The following is a 27,289-nucleotide window of genomic DNA, read 5'->3' as shown; positions in this document are numbered from 1 at the left end:
TGTGCCAGAAGGGAACTTTCAGAGACATGCGTGGTTTTGAGGTCAAAATGTTGTGGTATGAATGGAGTTTTGGTGTCCCCATCACAATAGCAACAGAGCAGCCCAAGCCACTGGGAAGTCCAGGTTGGAGCCATCTTTCAGAGACGGCAGACTCCATGCAATCCAAATATTTTGGGTGCTGACATACTTATTAGGATCCAGCAGCGAAAGACATGCGAGCCTACAGACACAGCTCTACCCCAGCCAAATCACTGGTAAAACTGTGTGGTGTTTCCCTCAGGGCATGTCCTATGAATGTGCTGTTTGTTGGGATGTATTTGATAGGCAAGGAACTTCTCAGCCTTATTCAGGACAACAGTAACAATGTCTAGAGTAGCTGTAATGGAAAAAAGGCATGCAAGACCTCTGTCCAGGAGCCGATGGAGTCGCAGGTTCTGGGGAGGTCCATTTAGTCAAACGTTATCTTCACTATCTCTCTGAGCAGTAATGATGTTTGGCTTCATGCTTGTCTCAGAGCCAGTTGGTTCTGTGAGCTCAGACAGAACCAATAGCAAGGGTGCACACAGGTGCAAGTGGCTGCTGGGCCCTGCACATCTCCTATCCAGAGGGCAGTGCTGCAGCCTGGCAGTCCTTCATTCCTCTGGGAGCATGGGACAGAGAGCCACTGCTGTCACCATTTTATAGCCTTTCTGGCATTCCCCTTCTGTTTCAGCCATATTAGAAGTTATTCCATTTCAGATTGGTTTTAAAATTGCTTTTTAGCTAAGCCAGTACTAGACACATGGGCTGACATTTCAGCATCAGTCAGGTGTGTATAAATCTAGATGGAGGATGCTTGACTCAGATGAAGTGTGCTCACCCTCTTTCACATGCATATAACTCTGTTGAATAAAAGAACATAACCGCCAGCTCAGTGGCAGCTGAAGGTGTGCACACGCCTTTTAACACCCTGATCTGGAAGGTTCACATTCCATTTCCTTGAGGCCATGCTTTGAAGGACTTTGGAAACACTGCTCAGCCTAAGACAAGAAGTTCACCCATCACCAAAAGAAAGCAGTATGTGTGTTCCTGAGTGTGGGAAGATAGCATGGTAAGTGACTAATGAGACTTGTCTTCCCTACCTGTATTTATAATGTAAACAGGACACTCCAGTTCCCTAGTCCCAAGCACCACCACTTCCGACTCTCACGCTCGACAGGGTAATGATGCTAGGGGACGCATGCTGGATTGGAAGGATCCGCTTGGTTCATCTGAAAATACAGATCCATATGTGGCAGTTTCATCCCATAATCATCAAGACAAGAAGGGTAAGGCCTTGGAAATTACGTCCTGTGGTGAGGAGCATTGTGGGGGGAGGACTAAAGTGTAACTGCTTCCAGCTGGCTCGGAGTAACATGTAATGAAACTCCTGTGCTATAATTAAAAGCTTATTGTAAAGCCTGAAACTAAACAGCCAATTTCTGTCCCAGTCCTAGATAATTCACTGCCTGAGGAAACCACACAAAACAAACAGAAGTGTATGCCGTTGCAGAGTGTGTTTTGCATGTGTACAGGAAAGAGGGAAACAGTGGGGATTTAGCTCTCTTTAAACTTGATCTGCCCTGTTCTCTGGCAGAGGAAGATCTATAGCTTCCCATTGATCTTAAGGGTCCGTTTTTATACTGCCTTTTTGTCTGAATCCCCAGGGCAGCACAGCAGATCTTGGCTGATTTTACATCACTTCCACCTCTCAATAACATATAAGAGATACTGAAAGTCTGCTCTAGTTTAACCATTGAAGTAAAACTGACAGTAGTCCCAGACACTAGCCCTAAGTCCTGCTCCCAGTGAGACTTGAGCATCAAATACCTTTGAGAGCAGGGGCTGAGGTCGTCATTAGCTGAGGTGACTGCTGGTGGAGAGAGATTCTGTGTTGCATTTTTAAAGTATCAAAAGGTTGGAGTTAGGTGTCACTTCACACTGTTCAACCCTGTGCTGAAGAACCCTTGGGTCTAGTACAAGTGACAGCCCTGTCCTCTGGCCTCCAATCACCTTTGCTATACATACACAGAATTAGGCAGAGAATTGCCAAAACTTGCCACTTGGACTTGCTTAGAGAAGAAGTTTTTCTCCTGTGTGAGGATGGTGTTTCCTCCTCATTCCATCTTGGCCCTCCATAGTTATCCCATCTGCTTTTAATCTGTGTCTCAAAAGAAGTTAAAATTGTTCCTTTGTAAATAGGGGACTTAGGTTCAAGTAGCTCCACTGCCTAGAGAGATCTGAGTCCTTGTTACTCTTCTCCAGGGTGTTCTTAGGTAGTTTATTTCAATCTCTTTCCCTGTTGAAGATATTTCACTCTGTATGGACTAATTAAGTACTCAGTGGGCCTGAAGAAGGATGGGAATGAGCAAAACTCACTTGCTGAGTGGTTAGGGCAGTCACCAGGGGCAAGAACATACATGAGCTTCAGTCCTTTCTGCTATGAATACTTGATATAAAACACTTAAAATATTAATTGAAATGTGGATTCTGGTCTCTATTGTTCATGCATTTTACATGAAAAACTCATTAGACAAAAGCCTCAGCTGTTCCTAGAGAAGCTACTGGCATGCCAGACCTGCTGCTCTGCCTTGTCTGCCCAGGCTGGTAGGTTACTAACTCTCATTCCTTCCCCTCCATCTGACCCAGTGAATCTTGAATTCTCTGCATTGACCATGGAGACTTTGAGCAGGGAGTGATGAGCCTGTTAACATCACAGAACAGTTTCCAGCAGAGCTGCATGAACAGCTGGCAGCAGTTTGAACCCAGACTGTGAACTCAGTGCCTGCTATTCACAACAGCTCCAGATACACAGTGCCTCCCACAGTCCTGGGACATCTTGGATTTCTCACTGAATTCCCTAGGGTTGACCTCGAAGAACCTTCATGGTTCCTACCCATGAAGGCAATGGGCATTACCTGTCTGGCCCAGCAGAGACAGAGTGTGAAGCTCTCTTCCAGCTGAGGCAGCCAGTCAAATTAGGCAGGAGATGCAGTAAAATTTCTGAAGATGCCATAGCAAACATTAATCTAGTAGCCTTGGCTTTTAGGCTTGATTGACAGGAAATGGAATATGAAGATTTGAATTCCCTCAAGCAGAGGATGCAGATTTGTCTCCTACCTCTCAGCAATTATCTTTTCCTATAAAAAAAGAGGAAAACTGCCATTTGCTTTTCTTCCTTCAGCTAGGTTTTAGAAGTGGCCCCTGTTTGAACAATTTTTGTCAGAGCTTGATCCTGTAGACATCTGGGGGGATTAAAAGTAAATCTAAAGCAAAAAAGGTGAATTTCTAGAACCCGACAGGCTTACATGTGGGTTAAACACAGAACCTCTCTACACCCTGCAGGCGGGTGAGCTGCTGGGACTCAGCAAAGGAAAATCTTCAGACAGCTGCCAAACTCAAATTCAAACTCATAACTTAGGGTGCAAGTGATTGAGAGTGCTGAAGGTGAAAGCTCAGATTCATATTCCTACTTAAGGTCAGTTTGAGATATTGTCCTCATTTTTTTAATTCCTTATACTTTGCTCTCCAGCAGTAGAAGGGCTATTTAGAAAAAGTGATTCTGAGGTATCAGATATATAGAGGAGGGAAGGCAGATAAACCTGCATGCTCTTCTAAAGATGGCATGTGATTTACCTAGCAGTCCCTTTTCTTCTCAGCAATAAATCAGTGATAATGCTGACAGCCAGAAAAATACAGCTATTTTATTTTTCTGTCCAGTCTGATAGTAACACCGGTATTCAAAAATGCTTGAGGTGAGAGGACATTTCTTAGAAAGTCTGTTGTTCCCTCTTTTGAAAGTAAGTGGTATCTTCTTTCCTCTACCCTGAGAGGAGGGGATCTCATTAAGCAGATTTAAAGAAAGGGAAAGGGAAAGGGAAAGGGAAAGGGAAAGGGAAAGGGAAAGGGAAAGGGAAGGGAAGGGAAAAAGGAAAAGGGAAGGGAAAAAGGAAAGGAAAAAGGAAAGGAGAAAGGAAAGGAAAAAGGAAAGGAAAGGAAGGGATGGAAAGGAAAAAAGGAAAGGAAAGGAGAAAGGAAAGGGAAAGGGAAAGGGAAAGGGAAAGGGAAAGGGAAAGGGAAAGGGAAAGGGAAAGGAAAGGAAAGGAAAGGAAAGGAAAGGACAGGAAAGGAAAGGAAAGGAAAGGAAAGGAAAGGAAAGGAAAGGAAAGGAAAGGAAAGGAAAGGAAAGGAAAGGAAAGGAAAGGAAAGGAAAGGAAAGGAAAGGAAAGGAAAGGAAAGGAAAGGAAAGGAAAGGAAAGGAAAGGAAAGGAAAGGAAAGGAGAAGAAAAGGGAGACAGGGGAGTGACATCAGAAACACAGACAGTGAAAGATCTGGCCCTTTATGTACCCAGAGGAATGCAGAGATGCATGCATTTTAATGGCACTATTTGTTATGTGTGGGTCCCTACTTCACAAATCTTTCGTGAAGCAATGCTTAATAGATGGAAAGCTAGCTCTTAAAAGCATCTCGTATGCCAATAGAAGCTTTCAGAAAAGTGTGCATTGAAAATATTAATAAATGTATAGCTGTTGGATTCTAATCATTTTCACTTCAGCTCACTGGCTGATGAAGCTTACATTCAATAGTTCCCTCCCCAGGGAGTGATGGTTACCAAAGGGCCTTATTAGCACTTGACAGGGTCATTTAAATATCATGCATTCTTTGGTGCCTAATTATGAATATTAACAAAGCTGGAAGCAGTCTACACGGAATCAAAACAATGGCGGCAGAGGTGACCGCATGGTTGTTTATCATTACCATCCACTTGTGTGTTGCTACTCCTTGCCTTGCCCAGTCAGAGCCAGCTGGCTCCAAAATTACTGTTTTTTTGTTGTTTTAAAAGGGCAACGGAAAGAGTTCTTGTTCAAAAATAAATCAGAAAATGTTATGCATACTATCCTTTTATAAAGATTTTGTTTTCACTTTTGCTGTGATTTTTTTTACTTTCACACATTCACAAAGAAAAAAATACTTTTTTTTTTAACATTTTCTCTTTGTTTTGCAAGGTACTTTGTGTTGTTCTTCTTTGGTTGTGTCTAATCCTTTGGACAGTGTTTTCTTTCTTTTTCTGTGCTCACAAACAGAGTCTTACAGATCTGTACTAATTGTACAGAATCCACTTGCTGCTTTCTTTTCTGTAGCATGGGTGCTTTGATGATGTCACATCCATCCATATGCTTCACTTTTAATTCAGTGCAGGCATCTTGGGGAATATCTGTGGGGGCGTGAAGAGGGGGTTCTTTAAAAGGGTTGACTCATGGGAATGTGACATTTGTGTGCCACAGCTTTAGTAGCTAAATATACTCTGGGATTGTTGTTTCTGATCTACATCACATTTCTTGCCAAGATGAAAATGTGTAGTGCAATCCATATAGTGGGAACTATGGGTTGCCATCCCACTGGCATTTTCATTTTAGCCATTAAGGATTCTGCCCTTATATTGCAGAACAACAACAAAAATATTGGCTCTGATTGGGCAAACTGCACCCCTCTTTCCTCTTCTCTTCCTCTTTCCTCCCCAGAAAAAAAAAGTAAGAAAAAACCAACAACAACAAAAAAAGTTCTAGAGTATGTTTACATTTTGTTTGCTTTCTTGCTGTGTTTTAGTGTTAATTTAATTGTGTGTTTCTCACCTTTGTTGAAACAGTTTTCCTTGCTGTCTAACCTTCCCCCCTGCTGCCATTGTACTTGGTCTCCCTCCCTCCGCAGTCATGAAGCTCCTTCTGTGGAGCGCTCCAAGGCTTTACCCTCTACACCCCAGTAGTGCCATAGCGCTGTGTCTCTCTGTAGTCAAAATACTAACGAAGGGGGGATTAGACATGTACCACTTGTCAAAAGGCCTGCAGGAAGAAAACAAAGTGATTTTCTTCAGGAGAAGCTGGCCTTGCCCCTCATTACCCTGCTGCCCTTCTCTGCTGCCTCCTGTCCTTGCCAGGCTTCCTTGAGAAATGCCTCATGCTTTTCAAGTCCAGGGTTCATTAGCACAAATGCAGCCTACTGTTTAGTTTTCTCACTTGCTCCCTGAATGCCCAGAGCCCACCTTTTAATCACAGTTTTGATAAATTGGTTGTAAATTCACTTTTGTGGTTCTGTTACACCTTCTTCTCTAGAGCATTCAGGTGCACATGGCTGAGCTGGGCACTGAAAGACCAAAGTGTAGCATTGCTGTTAGCAGGCTTAATGTTTGTATTCTTAGTTATCTCAACACTCATTAAGTGAAGATTATGAGGTGGTACCTCCTTTCCTTAACAATCCTTTTGTCAACATCTATGTAACAAAATTAAAAAGCTGATTAGAATCTGGATGTGGTGGATACAGAGTTGAGTTGCTCATGTATATGGTTGTCAAGAATGCTCCTGTAGATACAAGAGTCTGATAGCACCTATTACAGATTGTAGAATCTATATTGTTATTAATAATAATTGCAGCCCTACAGTACAGAATTAGACATAAGTAGTAATATTCAACTTCTCGGTTTGGGGAGGGCTGTGCTCTTGGAGAGCCCAAAGGATGTTCATTTCAAAACCTGACTCCAGCAGATGTTTCATATTGTACACAAGCCTCTGTTAACTAAATTTTACTGTGAGTATTGCTACTTGGAAGATTTGCCAAGCGCTGCCAATGCTTATCTCTGGAGAGACTGCAAATGTTCAGGCAGATTTTGCTGCAGTGAGACAGATTTATATGAAACTTCAGGTACAGTTATGATAAAAAGTGGTAAGTGCTGATTTAACAAGATACTTTACAAGTAGACATGAAATAAGTGAAAAAAAACTGTGTCAAAGCAAAGCTTTGGAGTCTTTTTTTGCATAAACAACTGGTGTTCAGCTTGGGAGGGCTGAATTTTACACCAGGAAGTGCATTTGCAAAGATGTCTCTTGCCCACAGTCTAATAGAAGAGTGCTGTGGGAAAGGGAGTAGGGGATTTGCCCTTATTCTGTTTATGATTCTGTAAGCATGTGACTGAGAAATGAAGCATGAGGTGTGATTACTTGAAGCTGTAGTTTTTCACAAAGGAATTTCACCTACACAAGACGATATCATAGAATCACAGAATGGTTTGGGTTGGAAAGGACCTTAAGATCATCAAGTTCCAACTCTCCTGCCATGGGCAGGAACCCCTCACTCTACACCATGTCACTCAAGGCTCTTTCCAGCCTGGCCTTGAATACTGCCAGTAATGGAGCATTTACCACTTCTTTGGGGAACCTGTTCCAGTGCCTCACCACCCTCAGTCATGAACCTCTTTCTTATATCTAACCTGAACTTCCCTTGTTTAAGTTTGAACACACTGCCCCTTGTCCTATTGCTGCAGTCCCTGATGAAGAGTCCCTCTCTGATATCCTAGACTCACATGTAGATTAAAACCTACTTTTCCCATTAGGATTTTAACAGAGGTTGGCTGGATGAGTCTGTCAAACAAAGCCCTATAGATTATTTTTTTTCAATAATGTTCTTACGTAAATTAGCATCAGCTTAATGTAGACATCCCTGTTTTGCAGAGGTGTTTGTCACATATAGTAGCTGCTAGGGTGAAATACTAAAAAAAAAAAAAAATCCTTTTTAAAAAAAACAACCAATCAACCATATATTTGTCTGGAATGGCTCTAATGAGCAACTTGTCCAGGAACTGAATGTCTCAGAGACTAATCACGGCATACATGTTGTGGAGCACCACTTTAGCTCCGTATCAGATAAATACCAGAAAGCCATGTTATCAGTTAAATGGGACCAAATTTCTCAGCAGAGTTTTTAATGGCCAGATACCAGTGTCACCATAAGAGGCTAATTATTAGCAAACATGCCAGATGAATGACCCCACCATGCTGGAGTTCCTGGTATCCCATGACATGCACCAGAGGGCTGTGCAGTAGGATTAAGGGAACACACAAGACTTGTCCAGAGGAATGACACTGATCCTTCCTCTGTTCTGTCTTGCATGTACGAGCTGTCTACTTCCAGGGCTAGAGACAGCTAATCATCTCAGAATGCATCCTCAAGTTCAAACAGTGGCAGTGAAAACTAGATGCTAATTAATAAAATGGATATTGTATATAAAATTGATGAAAGAGTGCTGGAAGGATTTTTCTGACAATAGACTTTCTTCAAACTCGCTTTCATTGTGTTTTTCTGAGTTTCTATGAGAATAAGAGCAAAGAGACAGAGAGAAGATAAGGCAGAAAAAATTACAGAAGCTAAGTCTCCAGGCAGGACCAAATTCTTAAGGCAATTTTAATCAAACATGGGGATTGTAAAAGAATACAGGGCGTGATTTAGTGCGTCTTTTCTGTGACTAAGTCTTCCTTTCAAACCTTACGTAAAAAAAAGCCCAAGCTAACTTAACCATGTTTTTTTTACAGTAACCTTCTGAAAGTATAAGGATAGGAACAGTTTTCACTGCAAAACATAGACAAGTATAGGGAAATCAAAGTAATGGAAAGAGTATATTCCAAAACACACCAACTGCCAGTGCCACAGATGAAGAAATGAGTATACTTCAGCACTGGCACTATCTTAAAATTTTTAGAAATCAGAATATTTCTACATTTCACTGACAGTACAGATTTCAGGTTTAACTATCTAAAAGTGAAAATATGAATAGTGAATTTGGAACCAAGAGCCATTTTCTACTTAGTAGCTGAAAAAAGACATCATTGGTAATAGAAGAGGCTGTGTCAATGTGCAACCCCTGGTTAGGAAAACTATCAGCAGACCTTTTCTGCTCCCAAGTTACTGGATCCTACAAATAAAAGAAGGGTGAAGTTTAAAATAGAGCTCATAAGATGTAAACGTGGCTACAGGAAACAGCAGGTATCCTTGACTTGTAACTGTCTGTCTGCGTAGATTTAAAGTCAGGCTATCAATTTCCAGGCTGCAATGAGCAATAGAAGCTTGTCTTACTAAAACAGGGAAAAGCTATCATTGCCCTGGGACCTTGATCTGCTTTCTCAATAAAAAAGGCCATGTCTAATTTGTCAAGGCAGCTGCTCAAGGTTCAGGGCATTAGAGCTGTTGTGTGATGGACTAGAACCCCAGCTGCATTCATCCGCAGTCACCCGGTGAGGACAGCACAGACTGCCTCATGCTCTTATTTGACCCTTGCGGCACTGACTTATTTATCAAGAGCTGGGAATTTGCTGTAGGGTGTGCTGGCCCTACAGTGTCACTACTCTATCTGAAAATAGCAAAGCATAATTGGTGGACAGGATGTTAAGTAACACTCAGTTTGATTTTTGTGCCATTTATATTGAGTATAGTGAGATGTTGTGCCATGCAAAGATGCTGAATTGGGAGGGCAACCTAGCCCTTTAAATAAGAAATGTCTGAAATTGCTTTAAAATTTGAAGGGATTTGAGAGCAGACAATATACTAGGTGAAAGACACTTACAGCACCTTTTGGTGTTACTGCCAGTATGCAATTAAAATGTCAATATGCTGTTAAAGATACTTGAATAATTAATTTATCTCATACAGGATGTTCCTAGTTTCAATAACTGTATTAATTAATAGGTAAGATGTCCTGTAGTAGTTTTACAGCAACCTAAACAATTAACAGTCCTGGTTCAGAGCACTTTTAATATGATCTGTGGACTGTGAACTGTTAACTACATTCCTCTGCTCAAAATACCACCTACATTCTTCTCATACAGGTAACCTTTTAGTGAATGGGGTCAACATCCCATTTAGTATGTAGGAAGGACACTGTCTGACTCTTTCCCTTTTTCTTGATTTTCTTTAAGACTGTAAAAAAAAGGCAAGCTCAGTTCTTTATGTCAGGATGGGCTGGTGCTTACTTATTAACAGCATGAAGTTAATTAAAAGAAGAACCTGGAGAGGGCATAATGTAGATTTTGCAATGTTAATTTTATTGAACATTAAATACAGATGACCAATGTCACTGTGTTTGGAAACTAGTTGTTCCTGTGAATATCCTTACTTTAGTCAGGTGTTTAGGCATGTGCTGCTTCGAGCTCTTTGACAGTCATTTAGTGAGACTGTAATCTCTGGTATCCAGTTACTTTTGCTGTGACTTTTGCTAGATTATTTTAATTGTGTGTTCTAACATTTTTGTGTCAGTAGCTGAGAAAAAGGGTTGGGAAAAATATGTTGTTATTCTCATGTTATGAAAAGAAAAGATTCTTAAGGGCATTTTATTGAGAAGTTTTGAAGCAGATAGTGCAAATTTACCTTTACATCAAAAATGTGCATTCTGACATCCCTGTAAGGGAAAAAATGAGTTTTATTGGCCAGGCTGTAAGCTTTTGAAAAATCTCAGTCCCTCATATCCAGAAGAGACTTGTCACAATTAGGCAACTAAATACACAGCAGCACAGTGTACACTGAGCATCAGAGCTGTGACTGATAAGCACTTTAACGACCAGCTGATAGTCTGACAGCTGTCTCTGCCCCAGCAGATCAGAGTAAGTCACAGTCCCCGCTGAAGTAGATTTTAACAGCTCCACTGGCATTAGAAGAGCTTAGGGCAATTTATAGAGAAGTTGCTCAAGAATAATTAAGAGGCATTTCTGGCACAACTGTACAATACAGCAAAAATTTGGAAATGGCAAACAGTACATTCATCACCAGCTTTGCACTGGGTGGGAAGAATAGCTGTAATACTCTGAAATAGTGAGTCCTAGTGATAGCCTCCAGACCAGTTCCAACCTCCCACATCTACTATAGTGGTTAGCCCTGGATATAAAGCTGTAGTTCTCCCACCAGCAACCAAAGATTGCTATCTTTTGTGAAATAAAATCTCAGATGAAGGTACAGCTTGATAGCATTGTCAAAACTGGGTATAAACTAGACAGTTCTTTCATATGCCCAACAAGGATTTTTTTAATTGGAAAATAACACCAGCTGCGTGCTGTCAATAATATGCCATCTTGTGCATGTTCCATCCCATCTTACCCACAATTATGATAGAAAATAAAAGAACAGCTGTTAAAAAAAAAGAGCTGGGGAGAGAAGCAGGCACATTTTTAAAGCACTACAAAGCTACTGTTATTCACTATCATGTTCCTGTAGAAAGAAACAGAGTTTTTTGGAGAGCCTAAAAGATCTGCGGTTGCTAAACACAAACACTACCAGCACAGGTAATTTAAGAATGCACAGAAACACCTGCTGAAGAGTCGCACACTGAAGCCTGCATTAAAATAGTTCCAAAAGTCTGTTGAGAGGCACATATTTTCCAGGTGTATCCTTATTCTTCAAGTGAGAAATTCTTACTGAGTTCCTGTTTGCAGGCGAGCAGGGTGAGTGAGACAGAATCCATAATACTGAGTAAACATCGAGCAGTGCTTGTTTTTAAAGAAGCCAACAGAAGTGATCTTGTCATGTGGTGCATGTTTTAGTAGCTTGACCCAGTGATCACCACTGGAGAAATTTCATTCCTGCCACCAGCTTCCACCAAACAGTTCAACAATTCTCCATGTGTATTTGTTGCTGAGTGAGTCCCAGTCAAAGGCTCTTAAAGGAGGGCACGGAGCAAGAGTGCCCTCTGTCCCTTCTCCTGCATGCTCTCCCCACTGAACCTCTTGCATTCGCCACAGAGCCTGCCCAGAGATTTGGGCAATCGTGGCTCATAATGAAGAACATAAAGAGCACCGGTTTTTTTTTTTGCAGCTTTATCTCTACAAAATACACTAGTCTCTATTCAGTGTTTTAAAGAGGTCTTACAGTCCTGCAGCACTTCATATGTCTGTCTAAATATGGACAAGCTATGGCCAAGCTACCCTCAGGCACTCATACAGTAAGACCTATTAATTTCCCATACCCAGGGGGATTTGTATATCGAAGTGTGCAGTTCTCACTCATGGGACTGAATTACGAATATGAAATCAGCAGCTACTTTCATATACGCAGCATCAAGACCTGGAAAGACAATACAGTTTATCTCTATTTGCTCATGGCAAGACAATTTGATAACATAAGCTGTGCTTCCCTGAAAGGTTTGGTCTCAGCTGCACTGTGTTTAGAAAGGGGGAGGGAGAATAAATGCATATCACTGAGAGAAAAGATACTGTGATAAAATTTGTTAGGGTCCAGAATGCTAGGAAAAAAAATGAGGCTTTAACCGCTCACATGGAAGTTTGTGTATTTGCAGATCCATAAACATACCTTGAGAGCTAGTCTGCAGATATGAAAAAGCCTTGTTATAGCACCTACCTTCATGTTGATTAACTAGCTGTGTAAGTTGCCTGGTTTGAATGCAGCAGTGGAAAATACTGGCTTAAAGGAAGAGCATGAGCAGAAACTGAACAAACATTACCGTAAATCTAGGAAATGGAGATTCGATCCAGTACCAGAACTGAGGGAAAGACTGGGGAGTGGTATTGCAGAAACACTGCTGTTTGTGAGGTGTGTGGTAAAGCAAATACACAGGTATGTCTGCCTGGCCTGCCACTGGACAGTCAAGGATATCTGGATGGGCTTAGAATGTATGTTGGAGAAGACACGTTTGCCCACAGTGCTCTGTGGTTAGAGTGCTACTAGCCACAGCTTGCTAAAATGTGTCCTCTGAGATTAATCACAGAATGGTTTGGGTCGGAAGGGACCTTAAAGCTCATCCAGTTCCAACCCCCTGCCATGGGCAGGGACACCTCCCACTAGACCAGGTTGCTCCAAGCCCCGCCCAACTTGGTCTTGAACACTGCCAGGGATGGGGCAGCCACAGCTTCTCTGGGCAACCTGTGCCAGGCCTCAGCACCCTCACAGGGAAGAACTTCTTCCTTATATCTAGTCTAAATCTCCCCTCTTTCAGCTTAAGCCATTCCCTCTTGTCTACAGTCATCTTGTTCAGGGAAGCAGGCAGGCTGTAGTAAGCACTGAGTACACAAAAAAAGATACACAGACAGGACACATCAATGAAGTTATGGCATCAAAGTGCCTGCAAGATGGGCAGGTGGTTAAAAAAAAATAGCTTAAAAAATGCAGAGAACTACAAATTCAACAGAAAGAAAAAATGCATGAAAGAAGCCACCACTGGAGATGCAGAAAATGAAGTGAGAGAGATGATAGCAGCACCAGGACAAGAAGTCCATCAGGGAAATGCTTTTAACTCAGGATGTGGCTGGAGTAACTGTGCTTGCTTCACTGGAGATGCTGTGGATTCAAATTAATGTAATTGAGAGGAAAGAAGGCTTCTGATATTTATATTGGAAGAGTAGAGAGATACCAAAAAAACAACTAGTGGTAAAATTAGTCTTGCTGATTGTTATGGCCAGTGTTTCAAACTTATCGCAGTTCCTCAGTTACTTAGTGTATTCAAAGGCAGATGAGGCTATGAGACAGCAATACAGAGGGAAATGATAAACCTAACAGCAGGCATGTATAAGCTACCTTTTATCTACAGCACCAGCCCTTCAAATACTTCTAGAAGCAGCAGTCTTGACTTTACTGATCACAGGGAGCAGGTCTTTTGACTACCCCTGCAGTGTTCATGAGTGTCAGAGAAATGAAGAGTTAATCCAGTGTTTGCTTTCTGTCACAAAATATACAGTGCTGGCATTTTAATCACAGAAGAGGCTTCATCCTTCTTATGTGTAAGAGACCTTCTGTGGAGTCCAGCCATATTCCTAATGAGCAGCAGCAACCCAGCTGTGGGCAGAAGGATTGTTCCTAAGCATTATAGTTATGTGTATGAGTAAACATTGTTAGCTTGATCATGTAGCTGTTCAGCAGTTTAATAGTAATTTCCAGGGAGCTCAGTAAATAGGATATATAGGGTACAGTCTTATTCTTTAAAAGCCTTGGATGTTTAATGGATGGCTCCTTTGTTAGTTCAGCTGTGATGTGTTCAGTCGCATTAGTAGCTCAAAACTAGTATTTCCATTTTTGTGTCTTTAGAGAAGATCAGAGCTGATGAGGAAAAAATTTTTGCTTTTAGGTCATATGCAGTGTTTGAAATTTAACCCCAGTTCTTCCATAAGGCTGCTTTGAGCTTCAGTCTGCTAAGCAGCGCTGCTTATGTTGACATTCAGTGAACTTCACTTTTCCCTGTTGTGCAGAAAGGCCATAGTTCAGAACAGGCTGTAAAAAAGGAGGGGGAAAGCCACAGATTTCTCAGTGACAGCTTCTCTTTCCTTGACACTGTTCATAAAAACTGCTTCCAGAAAGGCACTGGGCTGCCCAGAATACATAATGCCCACAGCAGGGGAAAAAAAAAAAAGCATTTGTTCTGCGCCATCAGAGGAGCTCCATGCAGTGAAATGGGAACTGTGAAGATGAGAGATTCACTTTACAGGCTACAACAACTTCTCTGGAGTCCTGAATTCATGCATATTCAGCCAAACATATGTAAATCTGGCTTAAGCCAGCTGTGAAAGATCCCCTGAAGTAAACTAATAAAGAGCAGCTGGATATGTTTAAGCTCATCCGAGGCATAGTAGAAAGGTCCCAGAATGTGCACTGAACTTTTTTTACGTCATTAGAGGAAACACAGCAGACTTTAAAGGGAACTTGTGTTTTAAGATGCAAAGCAGCATAAAGTTTGCCTCACTGAAGCAGGCTACAAAAGAATTAATTTTCCTTGACATTTGGATTTTATACATCTTTTTTTAACTACTGTGAATGCCTGTGTTTTACTCTTTTAAAGGATCTGCTATGTGTGATTATTCCACATCACACAGAGGCATCTAAAATTATCATTGCTCACTGGGAGAGGGTGAGAGGTGAAGGAAAGTGCTGAAATCAGGAAAGTTCAAAATGATCAGCCACTGTGTACCACTTGCCAGTTGGAGAAAGGTTGTCAAGCACTTTCTAGTGCAAGAACTTGAGCCTAGCCACTGGGACAAATGCAACTGGGCTACCTTCAGGACTCTAATGACTTTCGTCATTATATTATAGATCCAGGAGGTCATGTATCTCAAACCTTCTCCAGTACCTGCAAAATTAATAAACTGGTTTATTAATTTAGAGATATTGCCTAGAAGTGACACAATTTAAAAAGCTCTAAGAGTTTGCTCTTCCAGTCTTCTTCAAGTCTCCCACCCCTTTGTTTCAGTGAGAGTGGAACTCGTCTAAGCATGAATTTCCTGGTTCAGATCTTGTAATTTCCATTTATAATCCCTTTAAAAAAAAGAACTGCTTGTTTCTCATTTCTTAAAATTCACAGGTATGGGCGTAGTAGTGTAGTTTTGTATGGCAGTTGTCACATGCAGAAAAATTGGGTTGCATACTCATAATCAAACTAAAAACAGGTAATTGAATTCTGTTCTGAAAATGTTACTTCAAGAATCTCTGATTATCTGATATGGACATGGCCTTCTTTTACTAAGTTACGACCATCTTTTTTCTGTAAAGAGTCATGTTGTCAGTCATCAGAAGTGGAGAGAAGTGATATAATTTTGACCAATTGAAAGAAGAAATAAAACTACCCTTAGAGATCAGTAAATGAACCTATCCTAGAGGGACTGCTTCTGAAACTGCTCTGATTAAGGGCCAGAAAACCCTGACAGAGGCCACTATGGCTGATCTGATTGCTTAGATCTTTTTCAAGGCTTTGTTATATGTTACTTCAGACACACTATATATTGATTTTCTTTTCATAGTTTTGAAGCACAATTTCTCCTCATATCTTCAATGATCCTCAGGCCTCTTGTCGCTGAAGATTTTCTCTTTAACAGAATCGTTCTTCTCTCCCAGTGCATGCATCCACTTTTTGTTTGCTGGATATCTCAGGCTGCTAGCTTGGGTAACTGGCTTTGAGAGCTGTAGAGTGGAATCTGGATCAAGATGGATTGCTCTCCTCAGCACAATCATGCAAAACTTACAGTTGCAGACCTTTACAAAGCAACAATACAGCTTTACTGCGAGGGGTGGGAGAAAAAAGCATTTGCCAGCAGGTTTAACTACAAATGTCTAAGCTGTTTTTTTCTAGCTGGTGACACCAAGAGTCCAGAAAAATGAGTATTGGGTAGAATTGCACTGAGTCAGCAGAACAAGTCTTTGCAGCCAGAAAGAAAAAGTTTGCTTACTGTTTTCAACAAAACAGTTCTGATAAAGTGGCAAGCATCGAATCATTGGGATTATAATGTGTTTGGATTGCGTTAAACCTTGAAACCATTCCTTCAAGAAAGACATGAAATATGAACTGAGAAATGCATGATAGACTTTGGACATTCCTGAATGTGCTATAACTTTAAATCTGGGTGTCTGGTCTAAATTTATCTTCTGTTTTTTTATTATTTCTGTTGCTGGTTAAAAAGGAGGAAGAAAGCTTGTTAATACCTGCAGGGATTTTCCAGGATGAGATAGTCTTTTAGCAGCATGAGACTGCCTGTAAACACAGTTCTAACACCTGGAGACACATGTTGAAAACTTATTCACTGGTATTTAAAAAAGATATCCTGAAGCCCATAAAAACCTCCATTCATAATGAGTCTGTACCAGGGTTTCCTGCAAGTCTAAGCAAAGGGGAGACTTACATCAGAGAAGCTTGCACTGAAGAACAAAATTAATTGCAAGGTTTTCCCCTTAAATAACAACAGTAAAGAAATCATTCTGCCTTTCTGGAGCAATGAGTTATTCTGTGGCACGTCTCAAGTGATTTTCTAGGTGTTGGAGGTAGAAGTGGGGTCATCCTCATTTAGCCAGAGAGGGGAAGTTTAAGCAGTGACACTCCCTGACTGCTGGTTATGTGTGGTCTAGACTTAAATATTACCTTATTCCCTGACAGCTATTCCTCACTTCCCTGCCAAAACACCATTCTTCATGTTTCAGTTTTGTGTGTGCCACCGTTTTGGGTTATTACTTCACCATCAGTAGCAGGCAACTTTGGAAAGCTGGACAACGACAGCTCCTGCAGAAGTGATCACAGAGCATTCTTGATGCACAGGGCATGAAGTCATCTCATTGTCCAGGGTACACCTCTCACAACCATAAATCATTTCAGGATAGAGGTGCCTTTGTCTTTGTGCTACAGCCAACTGTGGTGAGCAGACTGAAGAGGTTATTTCTGGTAACAAATAACTAGGTTATTCACACACGGGAACTTGCAGTTATGGGACCAGGTATTGCTGTCTGCCCTGAGTCTTTCTCACTGTCTTGGTTGTGAGAGAAGGCAATGTCCAGAGTGTTGTATCACTTAAACAGCCTCACATTAAGCTATTCAAACTGGGAAGTTTTTTGCTATTTGTTCTCATTCGTCAAGCAGCTGTGAAGGTTATAAGCTGGAATTTCAATTTGTGCTCACCGCAAAGTGTATGCCAGAGCCTAGACTTAGAGGAATGTGACTGTGGGGCTCATCTTCATGTACTGCTATCCCTGTCCCTGGCCATAGGTGCAATGAAGAGATTTAGGCTTCGTCATGGGATGCTTCTTTTTATACCTTACATGCTAAAAGGACACAGCTCTTCTACCAGGCCTCTGGAGTTGACGTCTCCTTTCAGCAGATTCCTATTAAGTGCAGTTCTCCTGAGACAGACACCTTATTTCAGATCTCTTTCCAGGCAGACCTTTGAAGAGTACTTTTTAACCACAGCTTTTCAGCAGATTTTAGCTCCCTTTCCTTTGCTTCTGAGAAAATAAGTCAAAGACTTTACAGAAGTCAAAGGGTATCATGCTTAATGTTTCCCCATAAAAAGTAAGCCGTTTATCCTGCGAAGAAAGGAAGTTTGTCTGGTTTAATGTAATTTATTCTTGGCAAATTTGCATTGGCTTTTTTATTTATTTTGTTTTTTAAATAATTATTTTATTATCCTTTGGATGCTCCTAAGATTGATTGTTTAGTCACTTGTTCTAGTGTCATTCCCATTCTAAAAAGTGCACTGGCAGGTCTGTCTTTTGTCAGGCCCTCTCTTTGGCTCATCTCAAAGTCAGGTAATATGCTTGTCTTTTTCCAGAGCTTATGATGCTTACACTTCCTCAAGCATTCTCTGAGGTACTGCACAGTGCCTAGAGATTGCTTTGGCTAGCTCCGTAAGCAGTCAGGGATGAATTCCTTTAGCCAACTTGAAAACACCTACATTACCGAAATATTTTTACCTCTTTTTTCTGTCATGGACAGCACTTACTTCCTGACCTTATTACATTTCTGATCATAGACCAGAGTGGGGATTTTTGCTGACAAGTGTAGTGGGAAAAGGAGTAAATGCATCAGTCTCCATGTCTTTCCTTATCTATTCTCCTTTATTGAAGTTTGGTGCACTAATACTCATTATTCTTATTTGGTCAAGCTTATACCATGTATTCTTTAGAACGGTGAACTGTATCCCTTTGTGATTATTCATCCTAATTACATTTCTGCCCTCAGAAGTTTTTTTCTGTTAGCATTAGAAGGAACAGAACATGCCCAGAATAGCTTCATCAGCGTTTCCATACAATGATACTTTCCTCACTGTGCACATTTAGCTTTTTAACTTGTCTTTTTAGAAGATACAGAGACACAACCTTAACCCTTAAATACTTTTTTTAATTGATGAAAAGAAGCCTCATCTTCCTGCTTTTGAAGATCTAGTGTACAGTAAATCTATGTCATTGCATCACTTCCAGTGTTTTCTCTCTTATTTTCACCCAGAGACATTCAGCAAGTCTGCTTCCCACATTTTCCAGAACTTTAGAAAAATCATATGTATTATTGGCATAAAATTTCGCATCTCCTGTTTTTTTCCCTATCTGCTTTTAGTGAACAAGCTAGCCTGATACTCTGCTCATGTGATTTACCCATGAGCACTAGCTCATTTCAGAATTTAAACACTTTGAAGGTTTGGAAACATTTTTCTTAAACAACCAGGCACCCAACACTGTGTACCTTACCTTCAAGGACTGCTGGAAGAAAGAATGTATTATGTATAGGAGAATAATACGAAACCATATTGGGTCTTCTTTCTCATTGAATGAGTAAGAGGTGATTTTGCAAGTTCCAGACTGTTACAGTACAGGGCATACTGACTAAGAAGATGAAGGGGGATGTTAGGATATGCAGACAAAAGGACATGGGATAAAATTACAGAAAGTTAGTGGAGGAGGAAGGATCAGATTGTCTATGGGAATCAGAATGCTATGAAAAGTGGAGGATATCAGAGGACTAGCTTGGCTCTTTTGATAGCCAGAAATAATGGTACATTACATGTGGGAAGATCCTGAAGTCATAAGCCCAGTTGTGATTTGCAAGGGACAGAGATTGACCCAACTAGAAGACTTCAAGGAGATGGGTAAGTGTCAGTATGTTTGCAGCATTAGCAACATGTAAGGTCTGATCCTTGAAGGTGCAAATATTTAATCTCATCTGTGTCTTTGAAGCTTTTTCAGTTTTGCTACTATTTTTACCACCAGACCTCTCCCACATATAATGTTAATGCAAGTAATTCTATCAACAATATCCCTTTCCAAAGAATAGATGGTTATTATCTATGTTGATATGTGTATTATCCACGTACTACAGGATACAGTCAAGAATATGGCTGAGCACTTCAGATCACATAATGAAATAAGCAATGTATTTTCACATTTGGAAAGAACATATTGCAAACAGGGAAGTGCTAGACATAATATTTTAAAACTAACCAATTTAGAATAATTGTTTTATTATTAAATATAAAAATAATACAGTAATATTTATACCGATCATACTTTACAGTCTGGCTCCTTAGCATTTTATGCAGCTAGCCCAGTTAGTTTCCCAATACATAATGTCTTAGAAGGATGTCAGATAATAAATAGCTTTAAGAATTTTCAATAGTAGGGATTTCCTCAAAGCTGGGAGCTCAAATACCTTATTTGACTTTCAAACATGGAAGCCCTACATTTTTCTTCTTATTTTCTCACTTTATTTTAATTGTTTGAATAGTGAGACACGAACACTGTCCTATCTGATTGCTTTCGAACTGGCTTGTTTTGGGGACATAGTTAGGATCACATATCTGTGTGATGCCTTCCTAGTTTGGGAAGGCAGTTGCTACTGAGGCTGGAGGCTTGAGATGTTGACAATGACTGCAATTATCAGTCTATTTCATATGAGAATTTCCTTCCATGTGGTCATGACAGTAGGATGCTAAACATTCCTCATACTTTTTCGTTACTTAATTGTAACTATTCCATAAACATTAATGCAGGGTCAAATCTTGCTCATCTTATTTCATTTAGGTTAAAGTTGTTTGGATTACTTGCTTGAAGACACATAGATGTGATCCATGATAAAATCAAATTATATTGTTTACCTGACATTGTGTCCAGAGAAGATCCACCTGCCTAGAGCAAAGCCACTAATGCTAAATATCCTTTAACTCTAGCTAAACCATCAGGAAGGTTTTAGCTCAAGAGGGACTAACTGGAATCAGTCTGGTTTAAGACCATTATAAATATCTACTGATAAAAATCCTGCAGCGTGAGCAACATCATTTCAACTACCCCTTTCTTGAACATACATGGTCACTTAGTCTGAACTGTGTGGTAATTTTATGAGTTGTAATGATTCAATATCCATTGGTAGTATAAATGCTATTTTATGCAGTGATGCAAGTTTGTGCTTAAGGCTATCATTCAGAGAGTAGATACGACCTATGGCAGAAGGCTGAGAGTGTAGAACAGCCTCCCTTAGGCAGTAGGAAGTGTTAGGCATGGATGCAAGGTATAAGCCATTCCCTCGCATCCTGTCACCAGCCACCTGAAAGGAAGATCAGCACTTCCCCCTCCATTCCTTATCATAAGGAAGTTTTAGATCCAGTGAGGTCTCCTCTAAGCTGAACGAACTGGGTATCTTCAACTGCTCCTCATGAGTCATGCCCTGTAGTCTTTTCAACACCTTTATTGCCCAGCTTTGGACACAATCTGATGTTTTTCTACTGTTGGCCCTTTTGGACGACAGGGAACATCATTGTTGGCTCTTATTAAGCTTACCATCAGTCAAAACTGCCAGATCCCTTTCTGCAGGACTCCTGTCCCCCAGTCTATACATAAAAGGGTATAAAGTTAGTAAGGCATGACTTTCGCTTCCTGAACCCATGCTGGCTTTGACGTAGATGTTTACACCCTTACACAGGCACTGAGCAGGGATTTTGAGCCTTTTTCATGCAGAAAACATTGGACTTCAGTGCTCAAAAGGGCATATCTCTAGAAGTTTGTGGATAGAATGTGTCTGTGAAATTAGGCTCTTTCAGTTGGAGCTTTTTTAACTCCACTCCCAGCAATGCATTTCTCGATAAAACTTCGCACTTCCCTGACTATCTTTCCAACTGATTCTCCAGTTAATGACTACAGACAGTTTTAGAAATGTAAATAAATTTGGCCTCAAAATGCTGCATAGTCTAGGCTGGAAATATCAGCACATGAAGGTCTGCAGAAGACCAGCACCTTTCCAGTGAAATGTAGTTACTGCTGACTGTGCCGTAACCACTAGACTGTGCTTCTGGTCTGAATACAGCAATTTTGCATGTGGATTTAAATTACAGAGCTAGGCTTTAACCGCTGTTCGTTAAGTGCTGATGACAAAGAGTAGAAAAATCTGCCTCTTAAAAAGCTGCTGGGCTTTAAAAGAGGGTTTTCTTAGAAACACTTAATTGGAAGATTGTTTCTAATTACGTATTGTTTCCTGAGATTTATTTCTTCCTCCCCCTTTACTTTTTGACTATTAAGACATTTATATGAATGCCAGATCTTATTTTCGTAAATGATCATCTGCTCTTGCTATTTATTCTCCTTATGAAATCATAATCTTTTATTATTTTTCACATTAAAATAATTTCCACAGCAACCAGCTGTGATGTCACACAGTGGGGCTTATGATTTCAAGAGCTGTTTTGTTTTTACATATGAAGTTCCTGTCTTTTAAGGAAATACCTCTTGCCCACCTAAACTCTGCAATTAAATGGGCACAGAAAAATACATGCTATAGAAGCAATACTATATCAAAGATTTCTGTGAGATTGTGGCAACTTTTCAATGCTTTCTTAGCATAGTTTGCTGAGGAGAATTTTCCATTGTTTCTAATTTTGGGCCATTAATACCTTCTCTGCCAAATACATGAAAAGACATTCTAGAAGAAGTTAAGTTATGACATGGAAGTTTTGTATCTTTATGAAGTCTCAGGAGAGCCTTAGAGGTACGTTTTCTGTCTTGCTGCCTCTTCTGTAATAAGGACAAGTATGTGGAGCTTTTAATGCCCTGGCACTTGGACCCTGTCTGGAGAAAGAGGTGGAAGAGATGTTTCTTCAAGTCCTTGTCAGGTTGAGGCTGCTCCTTGTTAGGCACAGAAGAACAAAAACAGAAATGAAAGAAAAGCAAACTGCAAGTTTGTGCTTCATTAGGGCTGCAGGCTTGGTGCCCAACTATATCAGAAAAACAACTTTCTTCAGAAATTCAGGGTATTGATTGTTGCTGAGTTAGGGACTTGAGATGAAGGAGGAAAACTCTGCCAAAGATGCCTTCACTGACACTGGGCTCTTGGAGGGCCAAGTAAGGTGTGACAGTGGTCTCTGACCATAGCAGCAGACAAGATGAGGCCCCCAGAGTAAGGGCTTTCGGATGAGAAAGCGCAGGCTCCAGCACAGAGGTTGCCCTAATCATGTGTTCAGAACAAGAGAGAGCTTTTAAAATGAAAATAGCAAAGGCAGTCATCTAGCAGTCTCAATACATTTCAACACTGCTCTATCTTTCCAAGTTATTTAAGCATCCTCCTGATTCTCAGGCATGTGACACTGACTTTTGAAACACATGACAAAGAACAGAATGATGAGCAGAGAAAGAAGCCTTACACAATATGGGATGCACTTCTCTGGTATTTACAGAGCTTCTGTCTCCTCTCCTCCTTTTGAAGATTTTTCAATGTAAATAGTTTACCGTAGTAAAAATAAGATGCTATTAGCTGAGGAGAGACTGGGTGAAGGGAGGAGAGAAATAAGCAGTATGTCAGAGTAGGAGAAATGATAGCTCTGACCTCCTGAAGTCAGGAGTGGTTGCCCAGGGCCAGTGTTTCAAACTGATTGCACTTGCCCTGCAAGTGAATTTTCTCTCCCTTGCTGAACTTCATAGTCTTCAACTCCAGATCTGAAAGCTGTTCTGAAAGCCCAAGGCTGCACATACAAGATGTAGCTGGCAGGTACAGTTTGCCTTCAAATTTGGGCAAGCTGGTAAAAAAATCACCTTGCAAAACACAAACCAACCTTCCAGAGCATGCCTTTGAACAAAGTAGTTAATGATAAGTAGCTTTTCCCTGTCCTTTGTTTGTTTAACCACTGTATGCTATTTATTGCAGGAGTGATTCGTGAGAGTTACCTGAAGGGTCATGATCAGCTGGTGCCAGTCACCCTGTTGGCCATTGCTGTTATTCTTGCTTTTGTCATGGGGGCCGTCTTTTCGGGCATCATTGTGTACTGCATCTGTGACCACCGCCGCAGAGATGTGGCCGTTGTGCAGAGGAAGGAGAAGGAATTGACCCACTCTCGCCGTGACTCCATGAGCAGTGTTACCAAGCTCAGTGGCCTCTTCGGGGATGCTCAGTCCAAGGAGCCAAAGCCTGAAGCTATCCTCACACCTCTGATGCACAACGGCAAGCTGGCTACCCCAGGTAACACTGCCAAGATGCTAATCAAAGCTGACCAGCACCATCTGGACCTGGCCGCCCTGCCAACCCCTGAGTCCACCCCAACCCTGCAACAGAAGAGAAAGCCTAGCCGTGGCAGCAGGGAATGGGAGAGAAACCAGAACCTCATCAATGCCTGCACGAAAGATATCCCCCCAATGGCCTCTCCCGTGATCCCAACTGACCTGCCACTCAGGGCTTCTCCTAGCCACATTCCCAGTGTTGTCGTCCTGCCCATAGCCCAGCAAGGCTACCAGCATGAGTACGTTGACCAGCCAAAAATGAGTGATGGAGCTCAGATGTCTGTGGAGGACCAGAATGCCACCCTTGAGTACAAAACTATCAAGGACCATCTCAGCAGCAAAAGCCCCAGCCATGGGGTTAACCTGGTGGAAAATCTAGAGAGCATGCCACCAAAAGTACCCCAGCGGGAAGCCTCCCTCGGGCCCCCGAACACCTCATTGTCACAAAGTGGCCTGAGCAAGCGGCTGGAGATGCACTCTTCTGCTTACAACGTGGACTACAAGAGAAGCTACCCTACAAACTCGCTCACAAGAAGCCACCAGACGTCAACCCTCAAAAGAAACAACACTAACTCTTCTAACTCGTCCCACCTCTCCCGCAATCAGAGCTTCGGCCGAGGTGACAACCCGCCACCAGCCCCGCAACGGGTGGACTCCATACAGGTCCACGCTGCGCAGGCACAGGCTGTGACTGTATCTCGACAGCCAAGTCTTACCACCTACAATTCGCTGACAAGGTCAGGGTTGAAACGCACACCCTCGCTAAAGCCAGATGTACCTCCCAAACCTTCCTTTGCTCCACTCTCCACGTCCATGAAGTCCAATGATGCATGTACATAATCAGAGTGGGGGGGGAGGGGGGATGATGGCAATTAAGCAGAGGTTGCCCTCAAAATCCACTGTTCTGCAACTGTTATCGCTTGCTCCTCTGAGAAGATGGTTGTTGTAAGTTGAAGATGTGTTGAATTTCTGCTCTCTGGGAAAAGTGGAATATTTTTTTAAACCCGAGCCATATGACTCATGGTTGAAGGTTTGCAATTGCAGGACTTGCCCCCACAATCCACCAGTTCTTTGCTCAAAAGAGTAACCCTCCATCAGAAACGTTGAGCCAAAAGCACACAGGTGAAAGATGACTGTGACATTTCACCCCCTACCCCCAACTGCACGGTGCATTCCTGAACTGGGAAAGAGTGCTCTGAAAAGCAAAACAAATAATTACAAAAACAAACATTTAAAAAATACAAAAAATAAAAAGAAAAAAAAATAATCCATTGATAAAGCTAACTCTGACTTAACAGTGGCAGAAGTTTACTATGTGCAGGTACTGTGAAATGATGCCCATCAGTATTACAACCACTTGGTTACAGCAGTTAAATGCCGTGTTGGGCAAACTATGTCATAGATTTCTGCTACCCTTCTCTTTTAACGAATAACACACATGACTGTTAACGCAAGTAACTCTTCTTATTTATTGTTCAACTTTCTTTTTTCCTAAAGAAATGACTTCTGCATATCATCCTGAGAGCAGCTCTTCAGAGAAGTACCTTGAAAGCTATACCTATTTAACATGAAGCCCATTAACTGGAGTAATTAAAACTCTTTTATTTTTCCAATAAATTCACTGAGGTAGATAAATTGGAGCTGAAATTCTGAACTTTGTGCCTGGACTGCCTGATTAGCTGGAACAAAAAAAAAAAAAAAAAAAAAAAAAAATAAGGGGATATCTGTTTAAGTCTCTCGGCTAATTAGCTGGCTTGGCCTCTGACCTAAGACAGCAACAAACAAATACTGCGAGTTCATAACTTTTAAAGCAACTGCAAGAGAAACTCTTTAAAAGCTGCACATTTGTGCACCATTGCTATCAACATGGCTTTGTCAGTAGCTAATACATTCTGTGAAGGCACCAGCTTGTGATGTGCCATCTCATTTCACCTTGCATGTGAGACGGCAAACAAAATCCTCAAACAGTGTGAACTAATTAATATGCCGGCTGTTACCATGCATAAATTATGGTCTTATCACACGGGTTTTTCGTGGGAAATATATCTGTGAATAGCCTGTTTTCTTCCACATGTAAATTTGTGCCTTACACCCTCAGTTGTGTATACTTGTGAGCTGTAGTATGTAAAAACCTTTCTTTTTCCCCTTTGAGTAATGCAAATATTTATTGATCCTTCCTCCTCCAAGCCCTTTAAAGAACTGGAGTAAAGACACAGAATGAAGAATGTGGTGGTTATTGTCATAACCCCATGTCCCTTAAGAAATTAGGCTAGCACCATATCCTCCACTTTGATTTGACTTTATAGCTGTGCCAAGTCCTCCCTCAAAACCACCTACAAGGCACCATGCTGGGGGTTCCGCCTTCCTCCACCTCCTGCTCCCCCTTTACTGCCTGTCAGTGTGGTGATCATCTCACCGGGCAGCAGGAACCTGCCAACACCTTTGTCCAACAGGGCTGGTGTGTTCCCTGCCGGTATGTTCCCCTTTGTCCACAAGCACCGGGGAGAGGGGTCAGCCCTGCAGAAAGCCTGGCCGCACATCTTGCAGCACGCAGGGCTAAAGGAGCGAGGACAGGCAGGCAGGCTCCTGCTGTGGCTACCTGCTGCTCCAGAAGGATGCTGCATATACTTCTTTGGGGAAAAATGGCTTTGTTTTTTTTTTTTTCCTTTGTTTCTTTTGTGTGACTGTGCATGTAGCTAGCGTGGGAGTGTGCGTGCACGCAGGTGTGTGCGTGTGTGTGTGCACGCCAGTGTGCAAGTTCCTTTCCAGTCTTTCAGTTTATGCAAAAATGTAGACGTGTTTTTAATCTGTTACAATAACTGTGTCAACATACTGTAGAAAAAATGATGGGGATCGCTTCTAAGCTTTTTATATATATATATATCTACTGAACAGTATGTTTGAGTAAGGTGGTTGTTGCTGTTTCAGTTTGTTTTTTAAAATTTTATACTTCCATTTGTTTTTCAGGGCTTTGTTTTTGTTTCTGAATGATTGAAAAGACAGATTTTAAGTCCATTAGCTTATAGATGGTATATATAAAGTCTGGATGGTCTAGACCAAAGTGTGTAACAAGGGTGCTTGCATGTTCTTTCATTTCACCATGGCTTCTTTTCTGAAACAGTTTTGTTCGCCCCTAGTGAACTATGCAGACTGGAGTAGATAGATCAGTGTCCAAACTAATGTTGTTGTTTTAATAAAAACAAACAGAAGACCCTTTGAAAACAATAGGTAGCAAGGTCATTTTTTAAACAGAACCAACTCACAAGCTTTTTACCAAGCTCCAAACCACTGGAGCACCAAACACGCAGGTGCCCTTGATATTACCCCACAAAGTGTTCTCCTAAAACATAGAGATGAATAATCATGGCAACAGCTTGTGTAGCGATCGCCTTCACAATGTACACCACACCGGTTACTGGGTTGACCTGGAAGCGTGTATTTTGTAGTTGGTGGATCTTCTGCTTTTGTCCTTTCCCTCGCCCAGTTCCCTTCCACCCTCTGTTTCGAGGGGCTCATGAACCTATGTGTGCCTTTGCTTTCCACCCTTGCTATACACTGGTAGATGCAACAAATTCAGACTTTCATTTGTTGTAAAGTTGTAAAGTATTGTGATGTCATCAGTTTCCCTTCATTTCCACATCCCCCTAATATCTGAGTCACAACTTAATGTATGTTGTAAAAAAAATTAAAAATTTAAAAAAAAAAAAAATCAAAAAAAAAGGCAAGAAA

General features: G+C 41.3%; 1 protein-coding gene across 6 annotated transcripts in view; it reads left to right on the top strand.

The window, feature by feature from the left end:
* Positions 1–25,702, top strand: part of SEMA6A (semaphorin 6A) — a 113,015-nt gene extending 87,313 nt beyond the window's left edge. For 3 of the 6 annotated variants that reach the window (XM_057430826.1, XM_057430824.1, XM_057430825.1), the window contains 2 exons: positions 1,143–1,307; positions 23,211–25,702. In XM_057430826.1, coding sequence (XP_057286809.1) covers positions 1,143–1,307; positions 23,211–24,400 — 1,355 coding nt within the window. In that variant the 3' untranslated portion in view covers positions 24,401–25,702. The remainder of the gene's footprint in view (positions 1–1,142; positions 1,308–23,210) is intronic. The other 3 variants (XM_057430829.1, XM_057430828.1, XM_057430827.1) reach the window with 1 other exon arrangement.
* The last annotated feature ends 1,587 nt before the right edge of the window (positions 25,703–27,289 follow it).

Source organism: Pezoporus wallicus, unplaced genomic scaffold, assembly GCF_028554395.1.
Source record: "Pezoporus wallicus isolate ANWC-B61680 ecotype Strahan unplaced genomic scaffold, APGP_CSIRO_Pwel_v1 contig_7000, whole genome shotgun sequence".
In the NCBI taxonomy this organism is placed as follows: Eukaryota; Metazoa; Chordata; class Aves; order Psittaciformes; family Psittacidae; genus Pezoporus; species Pezoporus wallicus.
This window is presented reverse-complemented; position numbering and strand designations above follow the sequence as displayed.